This window comes from Homarus americanus, unplaced genomic scaffold (assembly GCF_018991925.1).
Source record: "Homarus americanus isolate GMGI-L3 unplaced genomic scaffold, GMGI_Hamer_2.0 scaffold19117, whole genome shotgun sequence".
NCBI classification, from domain to species: Eukaryota; Metazoa; Arthropoda; class Malacostraca; order Decapoda; family Nephropidae; genus Homarus; species Homarus americanus.
In genome coordinates this window covers 4,662,199-4,688,159 of record NW_024754704.1, presented here as the reverse complement: position 1 = coordinate 4,688,159, position 25,961 = coordinate 4,662,199, and the positions used below count along the sequence as shown (strand labels likewise).

The 25,961-nt window shown below is 39.8% G+C and overlaps 1 protein-coding gene across 1 annotated transcript; it reads right to left on the bottom strand.

Annotated features, from left to right (window-relative positions):
• Positions 1-2,794: 2,794 nt before the first annotated feature.
• Positions 2,795-3,775, bottom strand: LOC121855971 (tigger transposable element-derived protein 7-like). The gene has a single exon (XM_042351187.1). The coding sequence runs from the start codon at positions 3,773-3,775 to the stop codon at positions 2,795-2,797; it is 981 nt and encodes a 326-aa protein (XP_042207121.1).
• Between the last annotated feature and the right edge of the window lie 22,186 nt (positions 3,776-25,961).

The window sequence follows — 25,961 nt, the reverse complement described above, 5'->3', positions numbered from 1 at the left end:
ACGAAAACAATGACTTTCGCTTTCTTTCCTTCAAAAGATGTTACCGTAATCGCTTTTCGAATGGTTTTCAGTTAAAAAACTGTTGCATCACAAGTGAATTAGGATAGAAAATTAGTGTAATACAATAGTTTTTTAACTGAAAACCATTCGAAAAGCGATTACGGTAACATCTTTTGAGCAAAAGAAAGCGAGTCATTGCTTTCGTCACTTTCCACTGTAATACGTACGTCATTTCAGCAAAAATATTACATTTCCATATTCTCAGAAATAAATAGTACTTTTGCTGAAACGTGATGTATTTCAATGTAAATTAGGATAAAATACATGACGAAAACAAGAGACTTTACCTAACCTTCCGATGTTCAAGAGATGTTACCGGTACTCGTTTTTTTAGTAGTTTTCGGTTAAAATACTCTTATATTAGTGATATTCTATTCATACTGTACTTGATATAATACATTCACGGAAATGTAATATTTTTGCAACTACAATGCTGATGTCAACACAAGTGTGGTTACAGCGAGACTGACTGAGTGAGGGAGAGCTATGCGTGTGTGTGTGTGTGTGAGGTTGCGGGAGCGTCGGTGTCCCGTGTTCAGTGCCGCGCGCGAGTTGAATGGCGCGCGATTTGAATGTACTTCAATTACTTCAATGTACAGAATATTCCTCTGGCGGGGCAATCCGCGTATTTGCGAATCCGTGAATGCTAAACCCGCGTATGTGAAGGGCCGACTGTATACTTAAACATGATATTAAGCTAATCTCAGATGATGTACAACCCATTAGGCAATCAGCCTATCGACTAAATCCACAAAAAAGAGAGATTATGAAAAAGGAGGTAGACTTTTTGTTAAAACATAACTTAGCTGAGCCTAGTACCTCCCCCTGGGCTTCACCTAGCCTTCTCATTCCAAAACCCGATAGCACTTTTCGTTTCTGTACCGATTATCGTAAAGTGAACCAGGTCACTGTCTCAGACTCCTACCCTTTACCTTTGATTGAAGATATAATAGACAGCATAGGCTGTGCCAAATTTATCAGTACCGTGGACCTGTTGAAAGGATATTATCAAGTGGGACTCACGGATAGGGCAAAAATAATCTCGGCATTTATAACTCCATTTGGTCTTTTTCAATATTTGGTTATGGCGTTTGGCTTTTCTAATGCTCCGGCCACATTCCAGAGGGCCATCAATTACCTAATTCAGGACCTAGGTGGGACGTTCGCCTACCTGGATGACCTGGTGGTGGTGTCGGACGGCTGGGACGAACATCTGGTGCGTTTGGAGATACTGTTCGCACGACTGCAAGAGACTGGATTCACCATAAACCTGGCTAAATCTGCTTTTGGCCGGGCCTCAGTGACTTACCTGGGACATATCGTTGGGCATGGTATGGTGAGACCCAAGGACGCAAACGTTAAAGCCATCTTGTCCTTCCCCACTCCAAGGACGAGGAAGGAACTCATGCGCTTCCTGGGGATGTGCGGCTACTACCGTCGGTTCTGCAGTAACTTCTCCAGCGTGGCCGGACCCCTCACAGACCTTACCAGTTCTGCGGTCCCTTACATCTGGAACCAGAGGTGCGACCAGTCTTTCCACCGCCTCAAAGCCTTCCTTGCCTCCAAGCCTGTAGTCCACCCCCCTGACTACACCTTGCCCTTCCATCTGCAAATCGACGCTAGCGGTGTCGGAGTGGGGCTGTGCTCCTACAACCCGACCCAACCACTGATGTCCTTCACCCTGTGGCATACTACTCCGCCAAGTTGAAAAAACATCAGACCAACTACTCGACCATAGAGAAGGAGGCCCTGGCTCTCGTGTTGGCAATAAAGAAGTTTGAATGTTACCTCCAGTCTTGCCCACAAACAACCCTAGTCTTCACCGACCATAACCCACTCACGTTCATCCAAACCAACAAGACCTCCAACCAGCGAATCCTCCACTGGGCTCTCCTCACCCAGCCCTATAATCTACAAGTCCGGCACATAAAGGGGGTGGACAACATGATTGCGGACTCCTTATCCCGAGCTCCAATGGAAATGCAGCAGCTACGGAGGTCTTTGGAGGGGGGGTGTGTTACGAACCGCGCCACCAATTGTCCTGATCTACCAACCCAGCACTACGAACTACTCCATCTATTGTCCTGATCTACCTACCTAGCACCACGAGCAACACCATCTAGGGACGAAACCCGAGTATGACTACTCTTAGTTACCAGTCCGGGGTTTCCCTTCTCCATATCCTGGTTGTTGCGTCACCTCCTCCAAGTCTTCTTCATAAGCTCCAGTTTGATGAGAGTTTAGTTCACTCTGGGAAGTGACCACAGGATCACCTATCCTGGAAACCTACGGCACAGTGACTACCTACCGTCTACTACAATACTCGGCCTTACTCGTCAGCCATCTCAGCTCCGCACTTAAGTATTTGTAATCTTATATTGCCTCCCCGCGTCCACCTTGCTTCAAATTATTGTATGTTGTATAAATATGTATATACTGTTAATGTTTAAGTTAAGTATGGTTAAGGGTAAATTATAGAAAGCTGAATATTTTGTTAAGGAATTTATGGTACTTTATTATACACAACAAAAACTCGCATCCTTTGTCTACCCTTTTATAGTCCGATTGTCTTGCTTTTTTTTTGTTGTTGCCTGTTGGGATCTGGGTAGACTTTTAACTATATTCTAAATCCCCAACTCGTAACACTATATAAAACATTACAATATGTTAATTTCATTTACCTTTGGTAGATGAACTTGATGTGGTGGAGGTGGGGGGTAAGGGTGATAACGTGTTATTCGGAGTCAGTAGAGCTATGATGCTCCACTGGTCCTTGTCCCCCACTGGTAGAAGGCTGAGGTGACTGAGGATGGCCTGAGTCAGCAGCAGGCTCAACAGCTGCAGCAGGGTTGGGACGAACTGGCTTGAAGAATGAGTCTAGTTTCAGTTGTTTACCTTGATGATGCTGCCTCTGGATAATGAGTTCCCTAAGGGCTCTAATATGTTGATAGTAATGCTGAATATCATCAGTTTCTGCTGACAATTCAATGTACGAAATGACATTATCAAGGGATTCTCGTATAACAGAGAGTTTGGGTTTCTTGGGCAATGGTTCTTCGTCTTCCTCATCTTCACTATCTCTGCTGTCACGAACGAGAACTTCATCCGCTATGTCTTCTTCTGTTAAGACTTGGTATCCAGGGTCACCCTCTGTGTCTTCTAGCCAATTTCTGATGTCGTCTTCTGTGACATCATTTTTGCCCGCCCTCTTAAGGATATGATGAAAGTCCCTTGCCTCGAATCCTTCGAAATCATATTCTACCTCCACATTGTACAGAAGTTTTTTCCAAGCATTGGCTAGAGTAGTAGTCTTCAGTGCCTTCCATGAAGCTGCTAAGTTGAATATTGCAGACTTGAGGTTGTAGTTCTTGACGTTATTAACAGTTCTTTGTCCTCGTGTGTCTTCCGTAAGATCTTCCTCTTCGTCTATAACCGCAAGAACTTCGTCCAGATATCTTCGTTGGTATATTCTCTTGCAGGCTACAATTATACCCTGATTCATTGGCTGGATCAGGGAGGTAACATTGGGTGGCAAGAACATGCATCTTATTTTACCATCATTACTGACAAGCTTGTCAGCACCTGGGTGAGCAGGTGCATTGTCCAAAATTAGTAGCACCTTCACCTCAGCAGCAGGAAGTTTGAGGACATCTTCTTGATATTTTTGCATTGCAGGAATGAAATGCGAGAAAAACCAATCACTAAAGATTTGCATGTTGAACCACGATTTCTTGGAGTGGTAATAATGCACTGATAGATGGTGCATCATGTCTTTCAAAATAAGCGGGCGTGCTGACCTCCCCACCACCACTAACTTTAAACGGTGCATACCGTCTGCCTTCCTCACAACACAATGCCGAAAATCGTTCCTTACTTACTTTACGACCAGGTGAGGAGGCTTTATTCTTGAAATCTTGGGTATTCCGGGGTAGGGACCGCCAATACAACCCAGTTTCATCCACATAATAGACTTGGGAAATCAGGAGCCCTTCACTCTTAATTAAGTCATTTAGCCTGTCCCTGAATGGTTCGATGTCCTCGGTGGGTGCACTACCAGCTTCACCATGCGTAATTCTATTACACATTCCATGGCGATTTCTAAATCGCCATAACCACCCGTCACTAGCTTCGAAATTCTCGATGCCCATATTACTTGCTAGCTTAACAGCAGCAGCTCGTATTTCTACACCACGGACGACATTACCACAGGATCGTTGCTGCACAAACCACTTCGTCACTGCCTCCTCAAGATTTGTATCTTTTGCCACCCTCATACGCTTCCTTGCACCAACAGATGATGATTTAGAAGTTGCATCAACATTATATTTCAAAGAAAATGCAATGAGTTTGTCCTTAGCCTTGCGTATGTCCGAAACTGTTTGCTTTTTAACACCATACTCATCACAATCTCTAGACACCGAAGCACCAGCCTCTAACTTCCTTATAAGTTCCAGTTTCTGGTTCACAGAAAGGGTCACATACTTCCTCTTCGGCGTTTTACTCCCCCTTGAAGACATGATGTAAAATACACGGCTGAAAGATGCGTAATCACTGCAATATCAACGAAAAATGCAGGGCATCACAACACTGATACAGTGACCCCTCATTTAACGAACACCTCGGTTAATGAACTGCCTTCCATAAGGATCTTCAATTCGGTTAACGAAGTTCTTACGAACCGACCTCAACATGTTTTCGCTTGCACTGACCGGGCAACCAGCTTTAGTATCAGTCCGCCAATACATTAATCGGTTCTAGGGCTTAAATTCCTTACTATTTTAGTAAATATCAAGAAGTTTATACTATTCAATAATTTTAAAAGTTTAATATTCAATTTTTTAGTCATTTTAACAATTATTGAACATAATTGAAGGTAAAGTGACTAGTTTAATGCGCAGCATCCAGCCTCTTAACACAGCAAACAGGAGTTAGTCTCTCTCTCTGTTTTCACTGGATGTAACATGTTGCTGGAGACTCTCTTCAACTAAATGCTTTTTTTCTGTTTCCAAGCAAATTATTGGTCATTTTGAAATATATTTTACATATTGACAATATATAATGCAGTGCTGTGTTGATATAAAGAAAATAATCTTGAAATACACCAAGAGAACTAAAATTTTATGGATGAAATGGTGCCATGGGGTGACTTCTCTTCCACCCCAATGCCTTTTCTTCTTCCTTCTCCTCCACCCCCATTCTAATTCCCATCATCATCATCATCATCATCCAGGAGCCTTCTACATACACACCTCAAAGTAAGTGAACTTTTCTACCATTTTTGTTGAATTTAGGAAATTTTCGGTGAGCTAGAACCAATTACCCAAAAACCCATTGAAGCAATGGTTTCGGTTAACGAACGACCTTCTGGAACGGATTGAGTTCGTTAATGGAGGGGTCACTGTACTCGAATATGGCGCTAGGTCAACAATGACTGGCGTGACTAACGCGCACACACAAGGCCGCCCAGTGACCCATCTATCGTACAATCCCAGAACCATAAATTTGGTATGGACTCGTCTATAACCTTCCCTCGTTAATAGGTTGACCCTGATTTTTTTATCCAAAAATCGTTAATTTATGATATTCCTTGTTTATAGGTCGACCCAAGTTTTTGAGGGTATTGGAACAACAAAACCTTCAGTAAAAACACTCTACGTCCTATAAACTGAGGCTGGCCGTGCCTGAAACACCGAGTGCCAAAGGCAAATTGTTTACTATTTATAATTACGACACTTTACACTGAAACGCAGGTAGTATTTATTCAAGTCCATTAGGAGGGAATATTTATTTCTGAGAATATATTCATTCAGTAACAGTTAAGGTAAAATATACTTGTTACGTAATATTTTAATGGAAATACCCGGTATTTAGAAATATGGTATCGTAGTTTTCTTTTGTTTCAAATTTAATTAACAAAGATTGATGTTTCACATGCAATGAACAAAAATTTATTTACTATCTATAAATAAACTTTAAAAAATGAATACTTTGTTTTACATCGTCCTGTGCTACCATACCATGCATTTGGCTACTTTGGGCTTGCTATGATGACGCGAGAGATCTGTCCTGGCATCTGTACCGACACTCACAGCTGGTGGTGCGTCGTTTCCATTGTTTACTGGTAGTTACTGGTAAATATTTTTCAACCTAACGAAACTATTACCCGTTTAGAGGTCGACCCCTAATTTTTTGCCAAAAAATTTGGGGTCCACTAAACATGTAGCTATGTGTATGTATGTTTATTTGAGTGCCCCGTCATAGGAGTCCGTTTTCTCTCGCTTCAGGACGCCTGAGTCTTCCGTTTTCTCTCTTAATCTTAAAGTGCACCAGAGACACTGTTAATCCTTAGTGATGACACAGAATTTGAAATTGCACCCACAATTGCAACTGGGACAATCCCAGAACCAGAAATTTGAAAAGGACAGTTCAGATTTCGTCCGATTTATCCGAAATCCGGATTAAAGGGGTCCGAATTAACGAGGGTCGACTGTATAGCGTTGAGATAGCTCGGCCAATTGGGGTGAGCGAACCCACACAGTATCACGATGGGTTCGGCTCCATGAAACTGGTGACACACTCATTTGAAACCTTTTTTTGGTGTTAAACCAACACCATTTACACATCAGTAATATTTAGTAGATCCCATTTAGACCAATATATTGTCTATTGCTATAGCTGTTCACTCTAATATCAAGTACTATTTGCTTAGTCACTCTTCATAAATCAGACATAGCGTCAACAACACGAGAAAATATATTATGCAACTCGGTACGAATGAAACTCTGTTACTACGACATAATGGTGAAATGTCCTCCTTGAGGTCTGTCTCGGTTATGATGTTACGAAACTCTTCCATTCAATGTACAGCGACTCCTCGACTTACGACCTGCCTCAGTCGGTACAACCACCCGCACATACAACCGCCGCAGTTCAGTACCAAAAATTTTTCAAATGACGTGAGTATTTTCTAGACCGAAACGTTTCCGTCCCGTACAAGAGCATCGCGTGAGCTGGGTTGCCTCGTGGCTACAGCACCCACACCGTAGAGCGCTTAGTTGGTGTTTGGCTGTCGTTGTTGTCGATAGTGATCGCGCTGTGTACTGACAATATTTTTGTATCTAATTCACTTTAGAATGACTGGCAAGCGTAGAAGTGAGAGTGCTGGTGGTGCTCATAAGAAAAGGAGACAGTCAATTACTTTTGAGACAAAATGAAGATAATAATGCAGTATGAAAATGGAAAAATGGTAGCAACCATTTCACGAGAACTAGGATTCTCGCACTCGACCATATCGACTATTTTGAAGGACAAGGAACATATTTGTGAGGTAGTGAAACGACCAGCACCTATAAATGGAATTATAATAACGAAGAAAAGACAAGGTCCTATCCATGATGGAAAAACTACTTGTGATATGGATGGAAGATCAGATACAAAAGCGTGTACCCTTAAGCCTTCTAACCCTACAGGCTAAGGTAAGAAGCCTTTTCGAAAGCCTGAAGGAGCAGGCAGGAGATGAGTGCGACCAAACCTTCACAGTAAGTCATGGGTGGTTTCAAAGGTTTAAGAACCGCTACAGTCTGCATAGTGTAAAGGTGAGTGGAGAGGCAGCAAGTGCTGATGTGGGTGCTGCCGAAGCTTTTAAGGAGGAGCTAGATCGTGTCATTGTGGAGGGAAATTATTTGCCTGAGCAAATATTTAATGTGGATGAAACTGGCTTATTATGGAAGCGCATGCCAGAACGGACATACCTCCACAAAGAGGCAAAAACAATGCCTGGATTCAAGGCATTCAAGGACCGAATCACACTTCTGTTGGGGGGGAATGTAGCTGGTTTCAAGAAAAAGCCCATCATGATATATCATTCAGAGAACTCAAGGGCTTTTATACATGTCAGCAAGCACACACTGCCAGTGTTTTATCGCAGTAACAAGAAAGCATGGATGACCCTGGTACTGTTTGAGGATTGGTTCTTCACTTGTTTCATTCCACGAGCCAAGGGGTATTGTCTGCAACAAGGGATTGCATTCAAAATTTTGTTAATTTTGGATAATGCTCCAGGACACCCAGCACACCTGGACGACCTGCACCCTGATGTTAAGGTAGTCTACATTCCACCTAACACTACCTATATCATCCAACCCATGGATCAAGGAGCTATTTCTGCTTTTAAAGCGTATTATTTAAGTACGACCATCGCTCAGGCTGTTGCTGCTACTGTAGGTGAGAAAATGCTCAGAGAGTTTTGGAAGGACTACAACATTTTGAAATGTATAAAGAACATAGCTGCAGCATGGGATGAGGTTGCAGGTCAGTGCATGAAAGTAATATGGAAGAAAGTCCTGAAAAGATATATGAACAATTTCCGAGGATTTAATGAAGATGAAGTAATTTCTGAGATAAGTAACAAGATAGTGGAGTTGGGTAAACAGCTTGAGTTAGAAATTGATAATGAAGATGTTGAGCAGTTGGTTGAAAGTGTAGCAGAGGAGCTAAGTAACGAGGATCTCATTGACCTGGAAGTACAGAAAATTGCAGAGGAAGAAGAGAGTCAAAATGTAGAACAACAACCTGCACCCCCCAAAATTTTTTCAGTGAAACAAATGGCAGAGGCATTTGCTAAAATTAATAAGGGGATGCAAATGCTTGACAGAATGGATCAAAATGTTGAGCATTTTGCCAAAGTTGACAGGGAAATTTATAATGAAAGGTAAAAGCAAACTGTGCAGTCCAAATTGAACATATATTTTAAGAAGTCTCCCACTGCTGTCTCCTCACGCCCCACCAGTGCTGCCTCTTCACTCCCTAAAGATGATCCAATACCTTCAACAAGCAAGTTTCCCCTGTATAATAGCCTGTCTGAAGAAATCGACATTGCGGACCCACCCAGCCCTGTCTCCTCCTCTGCTTCATCCAGTTAATGTAATCTCCATGTATAATTAGAAAATTATGGGGGCCCCATGTGCATTCAGATAACTACATTAAAGGTAAGTGCACAGTAACACTGCATCCATTCTTCATTATTCATTACTTTTACTGTACTGTATTTCATTTTAGATTTTCTATGTATTATTTTTTGCATTTTCGACTTACGACCTGGATTTGGGTCCCTAACCCCATCGTAAGTCGGGGAGCAGCTGTATATTTCGGTGTTATTGTAATCAACAGTCAGTGACCTGTTTACATATGCCAACCCAGCACGATACATATACAGTATTAATAAAGCTTAATGGATTTCTTGTTATACTCAAGTATCTAGTAGACATACAAGGACAACTCCCTTCCCCAATCTCAAGCTGTTGCTGATATGGTGAGCAGCGTACCAATATCTGGTGATGCACTGGGGCTCATATCAAAGTATTTCATCTACCATTTCAAATTTTACCAATAGAAAATCTATCGAAACTTTTTGGGGGGACTGTACATAATTTTGGGGAAGGTTTTTCATTGTAGAAAAGTATTTTGGCTTTTATAATGCGAGTCTATAGGAAAATTGATTCTATTTATTATAGGTTTTTAAGGCACAGTACTCTTATAAACTGGGGAATGTCTGTAGAACCTTCCTAATACTCAAAGTACCAGAACAATATTAAAAAAATACTACACAGTACTTAAGGTCCAGTTCACTTCAGGTCCAGTTCACTTGAGGTCCACTTAACTTCAGGTACAGTTATTTTTATGTCTAGCCAACTTCATTCTAGTTCACATCAGGTCCAAAGGTTCACGTCCACTTTAGGCAGTTATGGAGAAAGTGCCTGAAAATATGACTTAAGATAAAGTACTGCACCACTGCTACAGTGTAAAAATTTAAACTTGTACTAAGTAGTCTTCTTCAAAACTATGCAGATAAAAGTTCATTTAACGGAAGTGAAACATACAAGTAGATAAAGGTATAAAAAGTAGCACAGTATTTGTGGAGTATCATAATTGATAAACAATGAATTTATGCTTTGAATACGAAGCTAAAAGTTATTAATATACTGTACTGTACTTTAGAGAAAAACAAAATAAAGTCACATTAAAAAAATTTTATGAGATGGAAAACGTGAATCTGGGCCATATTTTTGCGATGTCACGTACTACCTACAGCTCCTACACAATGGGACATGACTTTGGACACACAAACATTTACATAAACATGTACACACTTTTATATGTATTAGACTCAGCTTGTACACCTAATGACAACATGATGTGAAGTAACAGAAAGTGAGTCTTACCTCCCACACGTTACCAGTGTTTCACCGGTTGACGTTAACGGTTTCATATACGAGCCCGGACGGTCTGTATAGTTAAGTCTGATCTTGTCACACAGAGGTGAGTTGTTGGTCCTTGAAGCATCCTGGAAAACACTGTAAAACTACTGTATTGTATTGTATTCGAGTTCCACAGACCAGCCCTCACTCCCGAACTGCGCGGTGATTGGCGCCGATCATTTCGCACCTCGTTTCTCTGATCCTGGAGAATCGTATACACCTCAGCCTAGCCGTGGAGGTCACTCTACCCAACGCTCTCAAACCAACAAGACCTCTCAACAAACTCCAGAACCAACAAGACATCTCACCAAGCTCCTCACCCAACAGGACTTCTCAGCAAGCTCCTCACCACACAGCAACTCCCTAGCACTGCACTGTACATACAATATATATATACAGAAAACGCATTGCGAGTTCCCTTGTTACCTCCATCCTTAGTGCGAGATCTACATGTACTATGTATGTATGTGAGTCCTATCAAAGAGAAAATAGACAAAGAGAAACTTGACAACCGGCCACTTACAGTACGCTACAGCTTCACCTGGAGCGAATATTGATCCTGTTTAAGCTGCTAGATTTAATCGGGCTAATCCAGCTTCAGCCAGACACGGTGATCTTCCTTGTCTTGTGGTCGACCAATGACGAACCCGTTGTGGGAAGGTTCTTTAAAGTTTGCTGATCTTTGTATTAATACGCTTGTTTGTAAAATGGATATTTAATGGTTGTTTGTAAAATATAATTGGCATACCCCATTTCTTGTCTACTGAATAACATTTTAGTTTATACCAACAACGGCTCTATAGGAATTTTTACGATTTTTTAGACCACTTTCAAGATGCTAATCTGACGATTCTCTGGCAAATAACTTTAATAAAATAAACCAGGTTAAGTAATTCTCTGATCACTTGCAGCCTCTTGAACACAAGACCCACTCTTTTTCTAAGGAACATGTGGGGGACAACTACAGTACTAGATTCTTACTTCATTAGAATATCCTAGATTCCGTTACAAGAATCCTCGGACTATCTAGCTCGATACACCTACTCTGTAGCTTCATCAAGAGATTTGTGAACTGCAAAGCACCTCCCCCCCCTCCCCAAATCTTCGTTGGATTCCTCCCCAGAATACAGTAGGATCCCGTCCCAGAATAGGGTAAGATTCCATACTATGACTGTGCCCCAGTAGACAGTAGGATTCTGCCCATTTATTCAAACTAAATATGTTCACAATTGGTAAGCAGACCTGTTATTCTCTAAAAATTTAAGAACCTTTCCCAAGACACTTGCAAGAGGGGTGTGGTTATCTATGCTAGGCAAGACCTTTGAGCCAGCCAGGCAAGGGTACAGGGAGAGAATGTTTTTTGAATAGTCAAAGTGGTGTTAAATTAAAGGGAGAGGACTTCCTTTGTCGGGTGTATCTACAGATCCCCAAATTATAGCCTACTAAATCAAAGGAACTTGAGAGCCTTGATAGACAACGCAGCGATACTCAACCTTAGCTACCTCCTTATCATGGGGTACTTCAACTATGGCGACATCGACTGGAGAAACTAAGTTCACCCCAAATGACTTGAATAACCCTGCTACACTTTTTGTAGAAACTCGAGATAATTTTCTGTTCCAACATGTTTAAGACCCGACACATTGCAGTGGGGAGCAAACACCCAGGCCACTAGACCTCATCATGACAAACGAGGGTAAGGTGGCCAAATTGGAACAACTAGCCAAGTTGGCACCTATCACCATGTAGTGTTGTTGTCATTCAGATTTAACTTACCAACCTAGTTCATGACAAAGCCAGGCCAAGGTGCAAATATTACAAGAACGCAGACACTATGCTGAATATCATAACTAGTAAAGTGACCCATTTGATCGATAAATATATACCCAAACCCAGTGCCTCTAGGAATACGAGGGGATCCCTACACATGAACCATGAGGCGGTCGACAAAGTTAAGAAAACCCAGAAATTCAAGACGTGGGTTGGGTCAAACGATGAGCAGGACAGGAGGATGTATGCAAGAGCCAGAAACCAAGCAAAGGCAGAGTGATGAAGGGCTGAAAAGGAGTGCCAGAGGCTGGTTGCAAGCGAGGTCAAATCAAACCCAAAGGTGTTTTACCACCATGCGAAGTAGAAATTAAAAATGCGAGTAGGAGTATCAGACCTGAGGCTTGAAGATGGTAGTTACGCAGACTCTGACCAAGATAAAGCGGAGTCATTGAACAGCTTCTTTTACTCGTTGTTCACTAGAGAGGATGCGATTAACCTTCCTTCGTTTGAGGACAGAAGGTTCGACACAGCACTGACCCACATTGCGTTTACAGAAGAGGGTATAAGAAATAAACTGTCAAAGCTAAAGGTCCATAGGAGTCCCAGCCCTGACATGGTGCATCCTAGTGCTAAAACAGTTGTGCAACAAGCTTGCAGAGCCCCTGAAGAGCCTGTTCTGTAAATGCCTAGATGCCCAAAAGATCCCGTGATTGGAAAATGGCTTATGAGAGTCGTATCTTCAAGAAGGGCGTTTGTCACTCCACGAACAACTTTAGACCAGTGAGCCTGACCAGCATAGTATGTAAAGTACATGAGAGCATTATAAGAGATGCCATGATGGAACATCTACAATGAAACAGCCTTGTAAAGGAGTGCCAACACGGTTTTATGCTGGGGCGCTCCTACTTAACACAACTGCTCAAGGTAATGGATACTTTTACCCATATTCTGGAATATCTGGTAATATCGACAATATATACCTTGATTTTGCCAAGGCTTTCATCAGTGTACCCCATGTAAGGCTGAAAATCAAACTGGAAGTGTAAGGAATTTGAGGAAAAGTCCTAGCGTGGATAGAAGATTTTCTACATGACCGCAAGCAGTGTGTGGTGGTGAACGTTTGTTTGTTTCATAAATGACATGCCTAACACTGTACACTCCTCCATAAAAATGTTTGTGGATGACGCCAAGTCATTTCGGAAATCAAGAACCAAGCGGACTGTGAAGAGCTGCAGAAGGATCTCTGTGACCTCCAAGAATGGTCGAAGAAATGGCTGCCGAGATTCAATGTCAGGAAGTGCAAGAGGCTGCACCTGGTACGTACCAAGGGTAAGGAGACGTATCATATGTCTCAACAGGATGTAGAAACTGCACTATTTGAGACTGAATGTGAGAAGGTAAATCAGGCAAATAAATTATTTGGTCTTATAAGGTCGTTCAGATATCTAAACGATATGTCCCTCATAACTATCTTCAAGAGTGAAGTGCTTCCCCATCTGGTGTACTGTCACCCCATCTGGTCCCCAATATATGCTTGGGGCTGTCAGATGATTTAAAATGTTCAAAGGAGGGCCACCAGACTGGTGCCTGCACTTCGGCACCTCAACTACCCTGAGAGATTGGGGCGCCTGAAATTGCCTAGCTTACACTACAGACGGGTAAGGGGCGACCTAATTGAGGTGTATAAGCATCTTGAGGGAACTACTGTAGAGTGTCCTTAGCTGGAGCTGGCAGACACTCGCCCCACAAGGGGTCACAGCTCAAGGTTGAAGAAGCCGCAAGTCCAGAAAACTGTGAGGGCAAACTTTTTCGGAGTGAGAGTTGTGAACTCTTGGAACAATCTGCCAGAAAGTGTTGTGACGGCACCAAGTGCAAGCTCTTTCAAGACCAGACTTGACCAATACTGGAGCAGGTTCAGGTACATGCAGGAGCCAGTGCATGCCAACAGTGCTGAACAGATGTGACCGATCACCCAAGCGGCTAACAAGCCGATCAGTGGTAAAGAGGATAAAAGTAAATTAAATCATTTATATGATTGATAAAACTCGATATAAATATGCACAGTCCGGGAGGGGGGTAACCCATAGAAAATATTGATCACACTAAAGTAACCTTTAATTATTAAATGGATTACCTACATGATAATAATCATTCAAGGTCAATTTAATATACTGTAATTACTAAAAGGGAAATTACAAGAGAATTAGAGACCATTTCAAGTTAAAATGGGAGGCATTACTAACAGAACAAAACACCTCAAAAGTCTAGGAAATATTCAAAAGTATATATGAAGACAGTGTCAGATTATGTCCCAAAGTTGTACCCAGAAATAATAGAGATAAACCACCATGGCTTAACAGAGAAGCTACAAGACATAAAAAAACAATGATGTTCCTGGAATAGATTTTTGTAACATCGAACACTGCAGACACATCAACAATATACCGAAGAAAACGATAAAAAACATAAAACATTCAGAAAAGTAAAATGTAATTATGAATAACAACTGGTTAAAGATTTGAAAAATATCCCCAGAGCATTTAACAAACATACAAATAGAAAGGGGGATATGAAAAACCCAATATGTAACTTAGTTAAAGCAGTTGGTACACTAACAAACTGATTTAGAGAGACTGCTGAGGAGCTCAATATATTTTTTGCATCAGTTTTCTGTGACAAAGATGATGCTGATACACAAAAGCTGAACCAAGTAGAGTATCAACGGAACTGTATGGAAACGAAGTATCAGGCCCCTTAGAATTTACATTGGAAGGTGGGAACATAAATAAATTGAGAAACATAAGTTCATAATCTACTGCAAAACACAAACATACAATACAGTATACAAGACCTGACAACATACACCCCAGGATCCTGAGAGGTGGCAAATGAGCTTAAGACCCCACTAACTATTCTGTTTAATAAATCTCTGAGAATAACTACCAGAAGAGTGGAGAAAGGCAATAATAACAGCAATTCACAACAAAGGAGAAAAGAAAAAGCAAAGAATTACAGACCAATATTGTTAACTTCATAAGTAGCTCGTCAAGATAATAGAGAAAATTGTAAAGGAAGCTATAACTGGACCACTTAACTAATAACAAAGTGCCAACATGGATCTTTAGGTGGGCGTTCATGTGTGACAAACTTATTAGAAACCTTAGTGAGGACTGGAAAAATATGACTGATAAAAATGAAGCCTTTGATGTCATTTACCTAGATTATAAGAGAGGATTTGATAGTGTACTACATCATAGGTTATTATACAGATTAAACAAAAGTGGAATTAATGATAATGCACAAGATGGATCAAAGGATTCAACTGATAGAAAACAATGTGTAACAGTAAATGGTGCCAAATCTAAGTGGGTGAAAGTAAGAAGTGGATTTCCACAAGGATCAGTCCTTGGACCAGTTTTATTTTTTTATATTTGTCAACGACTTGCCAAGTAACGTCGGATTAATTTGTAAAATGTTTGCCGACGAGACAAAAATCTACAAGACGGAGGAAGTGGCAACACTACAGGAGGACCTACAAAGACTCGAGACCGGGACAGAAACATGGAATATGAATTTTAAAGAAGAAAAATGTAAAATAATGCAACATGACCACAGAAATTTAAACCAAAATTATAAGATGTCTGAAAACAATTTGGAAGCTGTTAATACTCAAGAACAAGACCTAGTAGTTTTAATGACAATCTATCTAAAATTTAGTGAACACATCTCAGAAATAATAAGAAAAGCTAACCAAATGTTAACCATGATTAAATCTTCCTTTGGCTACATGTGTTTAGAAGCATTCTTAAAACTGTACAAAAGTTACAAGAGACTGCACTTACAATTTTCTGTATAAGCATGGTCCCCATACAGTGGTCCCTCGGTTAACGAGCACAATTCGTTCTAGAAGGTTGCTCGTTAACTGAAAAATTCGTTAACCGAAACCATTGTTTCAACGGGTATTTGGGTAATTGGTTCCAGCTCACCGAAAATTGCCTAAATTCAACAAAAAAGGTAGTCAAGTACACTTACTTTGAGGTGTGTATGTAGAAGGCTCCTGGATAATGATGATGGGAATTAGAATGGGGGTGGAGGAGAGGGGAGAAGAGAAGGCATTGGGGTGAACGAGAAGTCACCACATGGTGCCATTTCACCCATAAAATTTTAGTTCACTTGGTGTAATTAGAGATTATTTTCTTTAAATCAACACTGCACTGCATTATATATTGTCAATATGTAAAATAAATTTCAAAATGACCAATAATTTCCTTGGAAATAGAAAAAAAGCATTTATGTTGTAGAGTCTGAAGCAAGATATTACCTCCACTGAAAAGACACAGAGACCGACGCCTGTATGGTGTGTTGACAGGCTGTTTGGTGCGCAAAAAACTAGCTTCCTATACTTTAATTATGTTCAATAATTGTTAAAATTACAAAAAAAATTTATATAAACTTTTAAAATTATTGTTTAGTACAAACTTCTTGATATTTACTAAAATAGTAAGGAATTTAAGCACTAGAACCGATTACTGTATTGGCGGACTAATACTACAGCTGGTAGGCCGCCAAATGCAAGCGAAAACATGTTGAGGGGCGCTCGTAAGAAATTTGTTAATCGAGGGATTGCTCGTTAACCAAAGTTAAGAATCTTATGGAAGGTAATTCGTTAACCGGAATCTCGTTAATCGAGGGATCACTGTATTGGGAAAACTTGAAGTTCCAGTCATCCCTGTACAGTATAGTATTTACAGTAGATATCCAAACCGCGTGACTTCCAACAAATATGAAGGTCCAAATTGGATATTATTTTAGTTTTGGTCATCCAGGAATCTTAGGCATTTAACTACAGTACAGTATTGGAATCAGTAGTTGAGACAATTCTAAGGTACTTTTCCTCTTTAGCATTTCCCTTGGAAATTAATTTTTACCGATAAAATAACCAACAGTATGACTTGTTTAAAGTGGGCAGGGCTTTCAAGTAGATGGTAACTACAGGGTAAAATACTAAAAAACATTAAACAAACTTTTGAAAACCTAACATTTAAAAATCTTACGATAAAAAAATAATACTTTGTTCATGTTTTCAGTGTTTAATATGTGATGATGTTTTTTTTAGCTTTCAGTATGTAACAATGTTGTTTTTGGTGTTCAAGAAGTACAGTATAAACAATATGGTCACATTGCAAATTCAGAAGTTAATAGTTTTCACAGGATTATTCCTCAATTTGATTTTTTTTTTTTTTTGGACAAACTGAATTTGAAATTATTTTTATTTAAAATGACATTACATATACACTCTTCTTTAACATCAAATGTTATGGGTCTCTTGTACAGTACAGTTAATACCTATTTGGTTTCATAATAAAACAAAAGGTTAGTATCAACATTTATTTTTCCCTCTGAGGATACCAGCTGGTATATGATCACTGAACTTGAAAGATGTCATGATCATCTTGTCTTCCATCATGTGGTGTTGTACAATGATCTCCTAAGCTTCCATACTTTAGTCCAGCTGAAAACAGAATATGTTGTTATCTTCAGCTTTAAAAAATACCAATATAAATATGCAAACCAAAAGCTAAAATTATAAACAAAATAAAGAATTCAACAACAATAAATATGTTCCACATGTTACTACACAACTACCCACACCTTACAAAAATACATCTAACACGAATAAAACAGTCTCGGCAGATTAGCAACACCAAGGTCTAGCCCTGGAGCAACCCGTTAGTAACTTCACACTCAAATTCACACCTGTCATGCTGCTTGAAGCACAACTATGGACAAACTATTTAAACCATAATTCCACATATAGTATTGCAACGTGTCCACTATTTTGTGGTCGACAAAATTCCTCCAAAGATAATTCGCTGCACTAACAAGTTAAATGAAACTAATTTCTTTCACGTAATGTAGAAACTAATGTTTCCTTTAACTTCATTACAATTAAAAATAGCTTCCTGAACATTTTGACAAATCTTTACACATTAGTTCACTAAATACTGTACAGTACACTTTGTGTACAGTATATATATATATATATGGGTCAGAAACCGGAAAGCCACCACAACGGGTTGTGGTGGCTTGGAAAATAACCAGAAGCGAAATTTTGCTATAGGTTAGGTTAGTTTGGATTGGGTTAGATTATAATCCAAATGCAAAATTTCACTTTCTGTAACCAAAACACTTTTCAGTTTGAGCGCAACACTAGGGATATCCCCATTAGCCAGAACAATTGGTGCAGAGCACCAGGAATGAGAGATTTCAGAGTAACGAGACGACTCTCTCAAAGTCGGAAAAAATCCCCCGTCCCTGGAATTTTCAGGAAAAACGTTCCCAAAGCCGGAATTTTCCGGATATCGGGAAAATTCCGAGTATGGGGAGTTTTTTCCGGGTTTTAGAGATGAAAATCAGGAGCATTTTCTGGAAATTCCGAGAAAATATTTCCGTTACCCAGAAAATTCCGGGGATGTTTTTTCCATCTTTTAGAGTCTTCTCGTCACCTGGAAATCTCTCATTCCCAGAAGTGCTCTGCATCAATTGTTCTGGCTAACAGATATATATATATATATATATATATATATATATATATATATATATATATATATATATATATATATATATATATATATATATACATATATATATTATATATATATATATATATATATATATATATATATATATATATATATATATATATATATATATATATATATATATATATATATATATATATATATTATCCCCGTTAGCCAGAACAATTGGTGCAGAGCACAGTACCCTGTATACATCATGCATTAAATAAAAATATCCAGGAATTTTATATCCTTAGAGCAATTCTGAACAATGAAAAGGCTACTACAGTATTTGCATATTAATGTATGTTGATCATTTTTTGGAGTCAGGTGATGCTTAAGCCAATAATATACAAGTTTTATTAACACTGTCCAAATTACTGATGCAAGAAAAACAACCTCGTCAAGAGAGGACTGCTGAGGGGTTGGTAACAGTCACACAGTCTACATTATTAGTGCCTAGCTATGAAACACACAAGTACAATATATCCAAGCGTGTGAGACATCAAATACCAAATATAATCATGACTTATGTTACCTGAACACTGCACTGGTCCTTAGTCCACCTGAGTGGGCAAAATTTATAAGCTATAATTTTTTTTTTAAATAAAAAAAAAATAAAATGAACTGTCAGGTTTATTTACAAATGCCAAACTCGGTCAATAAAATAACTACAGTAGGTTCTAATAACACTTACTGTAATAGAATAGCAAGCTTATTTTTACTTGCAGAGCACAAAATCTAGATCAGAAATACAGTATTTATACTACGGTATATGTAGACCCTGTAAGGAAAATAATGTATGAAGTACTGAAATATATAACAAGAAACTTCATACAAAACCAAAAAGGAGTAAAATGTATCAAGTTAAGAATGGTAAGAATCCGTAAGAGATCTACACCATTTTATGTGCTGAAGGATATGCCCCGGGTCCAGTAAACAAGGCTGCTGCGCTGATCTAGAAACAGCCCTCGTTTGGTGTGGAGACCCATATATACTTATAACTTACAGAAGTGCACATGGCACATGTGGTTACCATTTGACAAAGTTTGAACTATTCACCCAATTACGAACAAAGTATTGAAGTTGCGGATATAGTAGGGTCGGGATATATCGCGACTTTGTATAAACAAATATATATCGCGACTACCAAAATTATCGAAATTTTCCTCTATATAGCGATAATTTTTTTTATTAAACGAAGGAAATCGGACGGAATATTTCAAATGTACAGTACTGCCATTTCAAACAAATGCGTTATTTGCTCACCAGAGGCGCCACCGTGGCTGCTCACTCACACATTCACTCTCACCCACTCAGTCTTTCTGAGTGAGTGAAAAGAAAGCAGCGGACTCTGCTGCAGATTACGACTTCTATGGTGAGTGTAAATGGGTTGCTAGAGACGTGAAAAGTGAAGTGAGGATAATGGAAAGCTTAATGGAAATGATTTAATATTATAACTAATATTTTTGGTGTTCATTTATGTAGGTGTGGGATTGTCAAGTGAGGGTGGCTGCCGAGTCTAGTGTTCCTTGATATTGATATTGAAATAGCCTGTTGTTGCCGAGTCTAGTGTTCATTGGTGCTTTAGTTTGTAAGAAAATGAACTCATTAAGTCAAGTTTAGTCGCTTTTTTTGGCCTCCAGAACCTAACCCTATTTTCCCCATTGATTACATTTCGTGATTTAGTAAATAGCGAGCATCGTTGAACCCTATCTCACGACATCCCAACCCTACTGTACTGTATTTCACCGACAACAGACATTTTATTACAAATACAGTACAATTGTATTCCCAGTACAGTACATACCACTGTACACATTTCAGTGAGAGATCACAGGCAGTCTGCAGGAAAAAAAGGGCAAGCAAGTTATGCCATACTGTTACCCCTTTAAATGTAGCAATTTCTAAGCATACAAAATTATTTTGTAAGCACAGTAGAACCTCAAAAAATTGGACTAACTGGGGGCAGACCCCAGCCTGGAGAGAAAAAAATAAAAATATCTATGGAGGTCTAGACATAACCCTGCCTATTTGAATAAATATTTTTCAACAGTTTTCACCACCGAAAATTTAAACATGATACCCGAGGCACCGACTCTATTCAGAGATAGTGAAGAAAACAAATTAAGTGAGATAGTAGTGACTAGTAACGATGTTAGTAAGCAAATAGACAAACTAAAGCCTAATAAGTCACCTGGTCCCGATGAGATATTTGCCAGAGTATTAAAGGAATGTAAGGAAGAGCTTAGTATGTCCTTAGCAAAGTTGTTTAACATGTCCTTAAAAACAGGTGTAGTACCAGAATCCTGGAGGATAGCGAATGTAATACCGATTTTCAAGAAGGGGGATAGATCACTATCCTCTAACTACCGCCCAATCAGTCTAACATCAATAGTAGGCAAATTACTGGAAGCAATCATCTCAAACTCTATTCGAAATCACCTGGAGAAGCACCGATTGATCAATGATTCCCAGCATGGCTTCACAAGCGGACGTTCTTGCCTAACTAATCTATTAACATTCTTTTCATCAGTTTTTGAATCAGTGGACGAGGGGCACAATTATGATGTGGTATATCTCGACTTTAGCAAAGCCTTCGACAGAGTCCCCCACGAAAGACTAATTAGAAAGGTAGAAGCACATGGCATCAAAGGTGACATCCTTAAATGGATTAGGGCGTGGTTACAGGACAGGAAACAGCGAGTGAGCATTAACGGCACTAAGTCCCATTGGAGCAACGTCACAAGTGGTGTTCCCCAAGGCTCAGTACTTGGACCATTATTATTTATTATATACATAAACGACATAGATATCAGCATAGACAGCAACATAAGTAAATTTGCTGATGACACTAAAATAGGACGTGTTATTAAATCTGACGAGGACTCGGCAAAACTACAGGAAGATCTAAACAAATTTTTCGAATGGTCTGAAAAATGGCAGATGAAATTCAACGTCGACAAATGTAAAGTACTCAGTATAGGAGATGTAAACAGGGAAACCAGATACCAGATGAACAACGATGCCATAGAGAAATCCGATTGCGAGAGAGATTTAGGAGTAATGATAAGTTAAACCTTAAACCAAGTAAACAAGAGATTTAGGAGTAATGATAAGTTAAACCTTAAACCAAGTAAACAATGTGTTTTTGCTCGTAACAAAGCTAATAAAGTACTTGGGTTCATACAAAGGAGTGTTAGTTACAAGACTAGCGAGGTCATCCTAAAACTGTATCTTGCTCTTGTGAGACCACACCTGGACTACGCAGTTCAGTTCTGGTCACCGTATTACAGAATGGATATAGAATCCTTGGAAAGAGTTCAGAGGAGAATGACAAGACTAATCCCGGGCATTTGGAACCTTGAATATAGAGACAGGCTAAAGTATCTTAATTTGCACTCCCTCGAGAGACGTAGAGCGAGGGGGGACCTGATAGAGGTGTATAAGTGGAAGGCAGGGCTAAACAAAGGGGACATTACAAAGGTACTCAAACTATCCAACCAGGAGCGAACTCGTAACAATGGTTTTAAATTAGATAAAATTAGATTTAGGCGTGAAATCGGTAAACACTGGTTTGGAAACAGTAGTGGATGAATGGAACGAGTTACCAAATATCATCATTAACTCGAATACGCTGAATAGCTTCAAACATAGGTTGGATGCTTATATGAGCAATAGGGGTTGGGTGTAAACGGGACTGCCCAGTATGGGCCAATAGGCCCGCTGCAGTTTCCTCCATTCTTATGTTCTTATGTTTCTTCAAAATCAGACATAAAGTCTGCATGTTGATAACTGTTTTCAGTGATATGACTTTTGTTGTGTAAAATGTTTACCCATAGTATAAAGAATATAAGTGCTTCTCCATGTATACTTGTAGGATTATGTCACCAACCAAGGCTGCCCAGTCATGGATGATTAAAAAATCACAAGTCCGTCAGGCTAGTGAGAATTTTGCGTCGGCTAACTCACCAAGGCACAACTAACACACGGAAAGATGGCGAGTAGACGTGTAGTAATTAATATTGTACATTAGCATAATAGTCAGGTCGAAAGCTGACCTTGATGGCAATCAGCAGGAGGGTAAGAGCGATTATTATTTATGAAGAAACATACACCATAAGAGGCTGATCATATAAGAAGATAATACTCAATAAACAAAACAAACTGGCAAACGGCAACAGCCAGTCCCCCCTCCAGCACGTTCATACTGTACATGAAGTGTCATCTCTGTACCCATTAGCTTTCGTTAGGGCCTATATTAAATCTGATTCAACAACTGTACAGTATCCCCATTAAAGACAATACATACTACATAAAACACTAGCCATCCTTTATGGGTTAAACAGATAAACTGATAAAGGTGTCTCTATTTACTGTATTAGAGGCTGTAGATGGCAGACTTAATAGTGGAAGTAGGCAACACTTATAATGTTCAGGGGCAATTTAGTCTGAGGCACTTTCACAGAACAGGATGTTAATTGTTTGGCACTTTAATTTTAAACTGGATAATATAATTTTTTTATTTATAATTTAAAAAATACTGATATTGTATGTGGTTCTCTTCACTTAGGAAACTATACTTAACGTTAACTGTAGAATCTTATAACTACTGTACACACACGAGGCGTTAATGGGGTCAGGGAAGCCATCATAACACAAAAAGTTTGCAGTAAATATTTAAAGTTCATGTAAATGAGTGTAGGTACTGAGGTGTAGTGCACTGGTGATAGATATGAATGCTGGACTCCGACTGAGGCATGGGCCGTGTGATGCCCACACAAGCAGCCCAGACCAATGCAGGATTTTCCAGACTTTAAAATATTTCTGATAAATAAAGGGGAAGTCCAGAGCACGGAACGAGAGTCCTTTAAAAAACGAATTCTGATATTTTGAAGTCTGATTTATTGAGGCTTTACTGTATGAAGTACAGTACTTTTTATTAGAAGCTTTTTAATGTTCTTTTCACAATACACAGACCCCATACAATTATCTGTTAACTGACAACCAATTTAACATTCTACTAATTTTTCACTCTTGTAAACTATTTCCCACTACAGTACACAACAGGTGTTTATTCTATAAATAGCTATTCAGGTATCCCTCACTATCCAAATGATCACTTTCTCAATATTTTATTCATCCCAATATTCCATTTTTATACCTGTACAAGTACTGTACCTGTACTATACAAAAAATGGGGGGGGGGGGGTGATAGGTTCTCCTGACATCTTACCTTTTTGAAGCCAATATCAGCTGAATATTCTCTGAAGCACTGACGACACATCATGAGGCCATACTTCCTGATGAGTCCATGACGGTTAGAGCACGACCGGCTGAAAGATGTACAAAATTATAAATTTATGAAAAGTTTGTTTTCACATTTCTAAATACAAATCATTCAATACGTAACAAAAATGAATATAACAGCAAAAGTAAAGATTTATTATCAATAATCACATACCTAATCTCCCTCTACAGCTATGCACTTGTCCCATCATTCTACAAGTTTTCTTATTCCTATGGCAAAAAACACTTTCAGCTGACTCCGTAACCAATTTTAGATTTCTTTCTCCACTATTCGAAAAATGCTTTCCACGTTATGTACTGTACCAACAATGGCATTCAAATCTGTTGCAATTTGTTCAATTGTAATACGTCGGTTTCCAAAAATTTCCAGCTCAATGTCTTGATGCAATGTAATAATAATAATAATAATTAACGGTTTATTGAAAGAGCTTGGCAGCCAGAAGGCTGAAAATATAGTTACATAATTGGGGAATGGGTTTCGAATTACAAATAATATACAAATAAGATAAGTGATAAAAATAAGATATATAACAACTAGATAGGGAAAAGCTCAAACTACAGGGCATTTCAACATAGTGACAGTGCAAGTAGTAGTATTTACTGGGAGCAAATACACTGGTTTATTACAAGTTATTGATAATTTTTACAATGGTTGCGACTGGGCTGTTCTTATAGCGATCAGTTCGTGCACGTATGGGCTGGATGCGGTTGTGGTGTCGAACAGTAATTCTCGGGCTAGGGATCTCAGGTGGTAGTAGGAGCCGGTGTCGAGGATGGTGCAGAAGCTTCTTACCAAATTTGCAGATGAGGTCATGGTGATGGTCAGTGAGAGTCGAAAGGGTCAGTGTGTTGAGCGCTTCTTGATATGTGGAGTAGGAAGGGGAGAATAATCTTGCATGCCCTCTTTTGCACTTTTTCTAGGTGTTTACGTTGTGTGGCATTTAGGGAGGAAGACCAAGTAGGGGAGGCATAGGTGAGCTTGGGAAGTATGAATATTGAGTAAACACTGAGGAGCTCGGGTGCAGGAACTCCGAGGGACTTGAGTCGGCGGAGGAGGTGGAGACGGAAACTGGAGGATTTGACAACTTCACTGACGTGTGGTTTCCAATTTAGTTTGTTGTCTATGGTGACGCCGAGGAGCTTCGTGGAATCTACAACCTGGAGTGTGTTCGGACCTAAATTAATGGAAGGGGGTGGGACAATGTCGGAGAAGAGGTTGATGTGCATAACCATGGTCTTGGTATGGTTGATGGTGACGTGGCTGTTGGTGGCCCAGTTTTGGAGACTGTTCAATAAATCCTGAAGGGCGGTATAGTCGGGAGCAGAATTGTTGACGCTGATCCCAATGGTGGAATCGTCGACATATTTCCAGCAAGCGGGGGTTTCTCTTAGGGCATCATTGATGAGCATAAGGAAGCAGAGTGGTCCCATCTTGGCGCCTTGGGGACGCCACAGTTGAGTAACTGAAAGGTGGAGACAGCCCCTCGGAAGCGTACAGCTTGGCGTCGGTCACTGAGGAAGTCTGTAAGCCATGGTTTAAGACTTCTCCGAAGCCCGAGGTCAATAGCTTTGTTGATGATTATATTGTGGTCGACTAGGTCGAATGCTTTAGTGAAATCAATGAAGGAGACAGCTACAGACGGTTTTCGTTTCTCGAGATGGCAGTATATGTAATCGAGAAAGCTGACAAGACAGCAAGTGGTGGAGGAAGTTTTCATATTGCCAAATTGCCGAGGGTCTACAACTCCTGCAATATCAGCACAAGCCCAGTCGAACACAAAACTTTCACAGATTAGGCTGGGTATTGGGGTAATTGCAATAGGTCGTAGCTGATTTAAGGATTGTGGGCTGGTTGACTTGGGCACTGGTGATACATAAGAGGTCTTCCAGTCAGCTGGGCATCTGGCTTGACTGAGAGAAGAATTGATGATGGAGCATAGGGGCTTAGCAAGCTCCAGGGAGAACTCCTTGAAGAGTTTCATTG

Coding starts and splice junctions, on each gene's coding strand:
- LOC121855971 (XM_042351187.1), bottom strand. CDS start 3,775: ATGCAAATCTTTAGTGATTGGTTTTTCTCGCATTTCATTCCTGCAATG.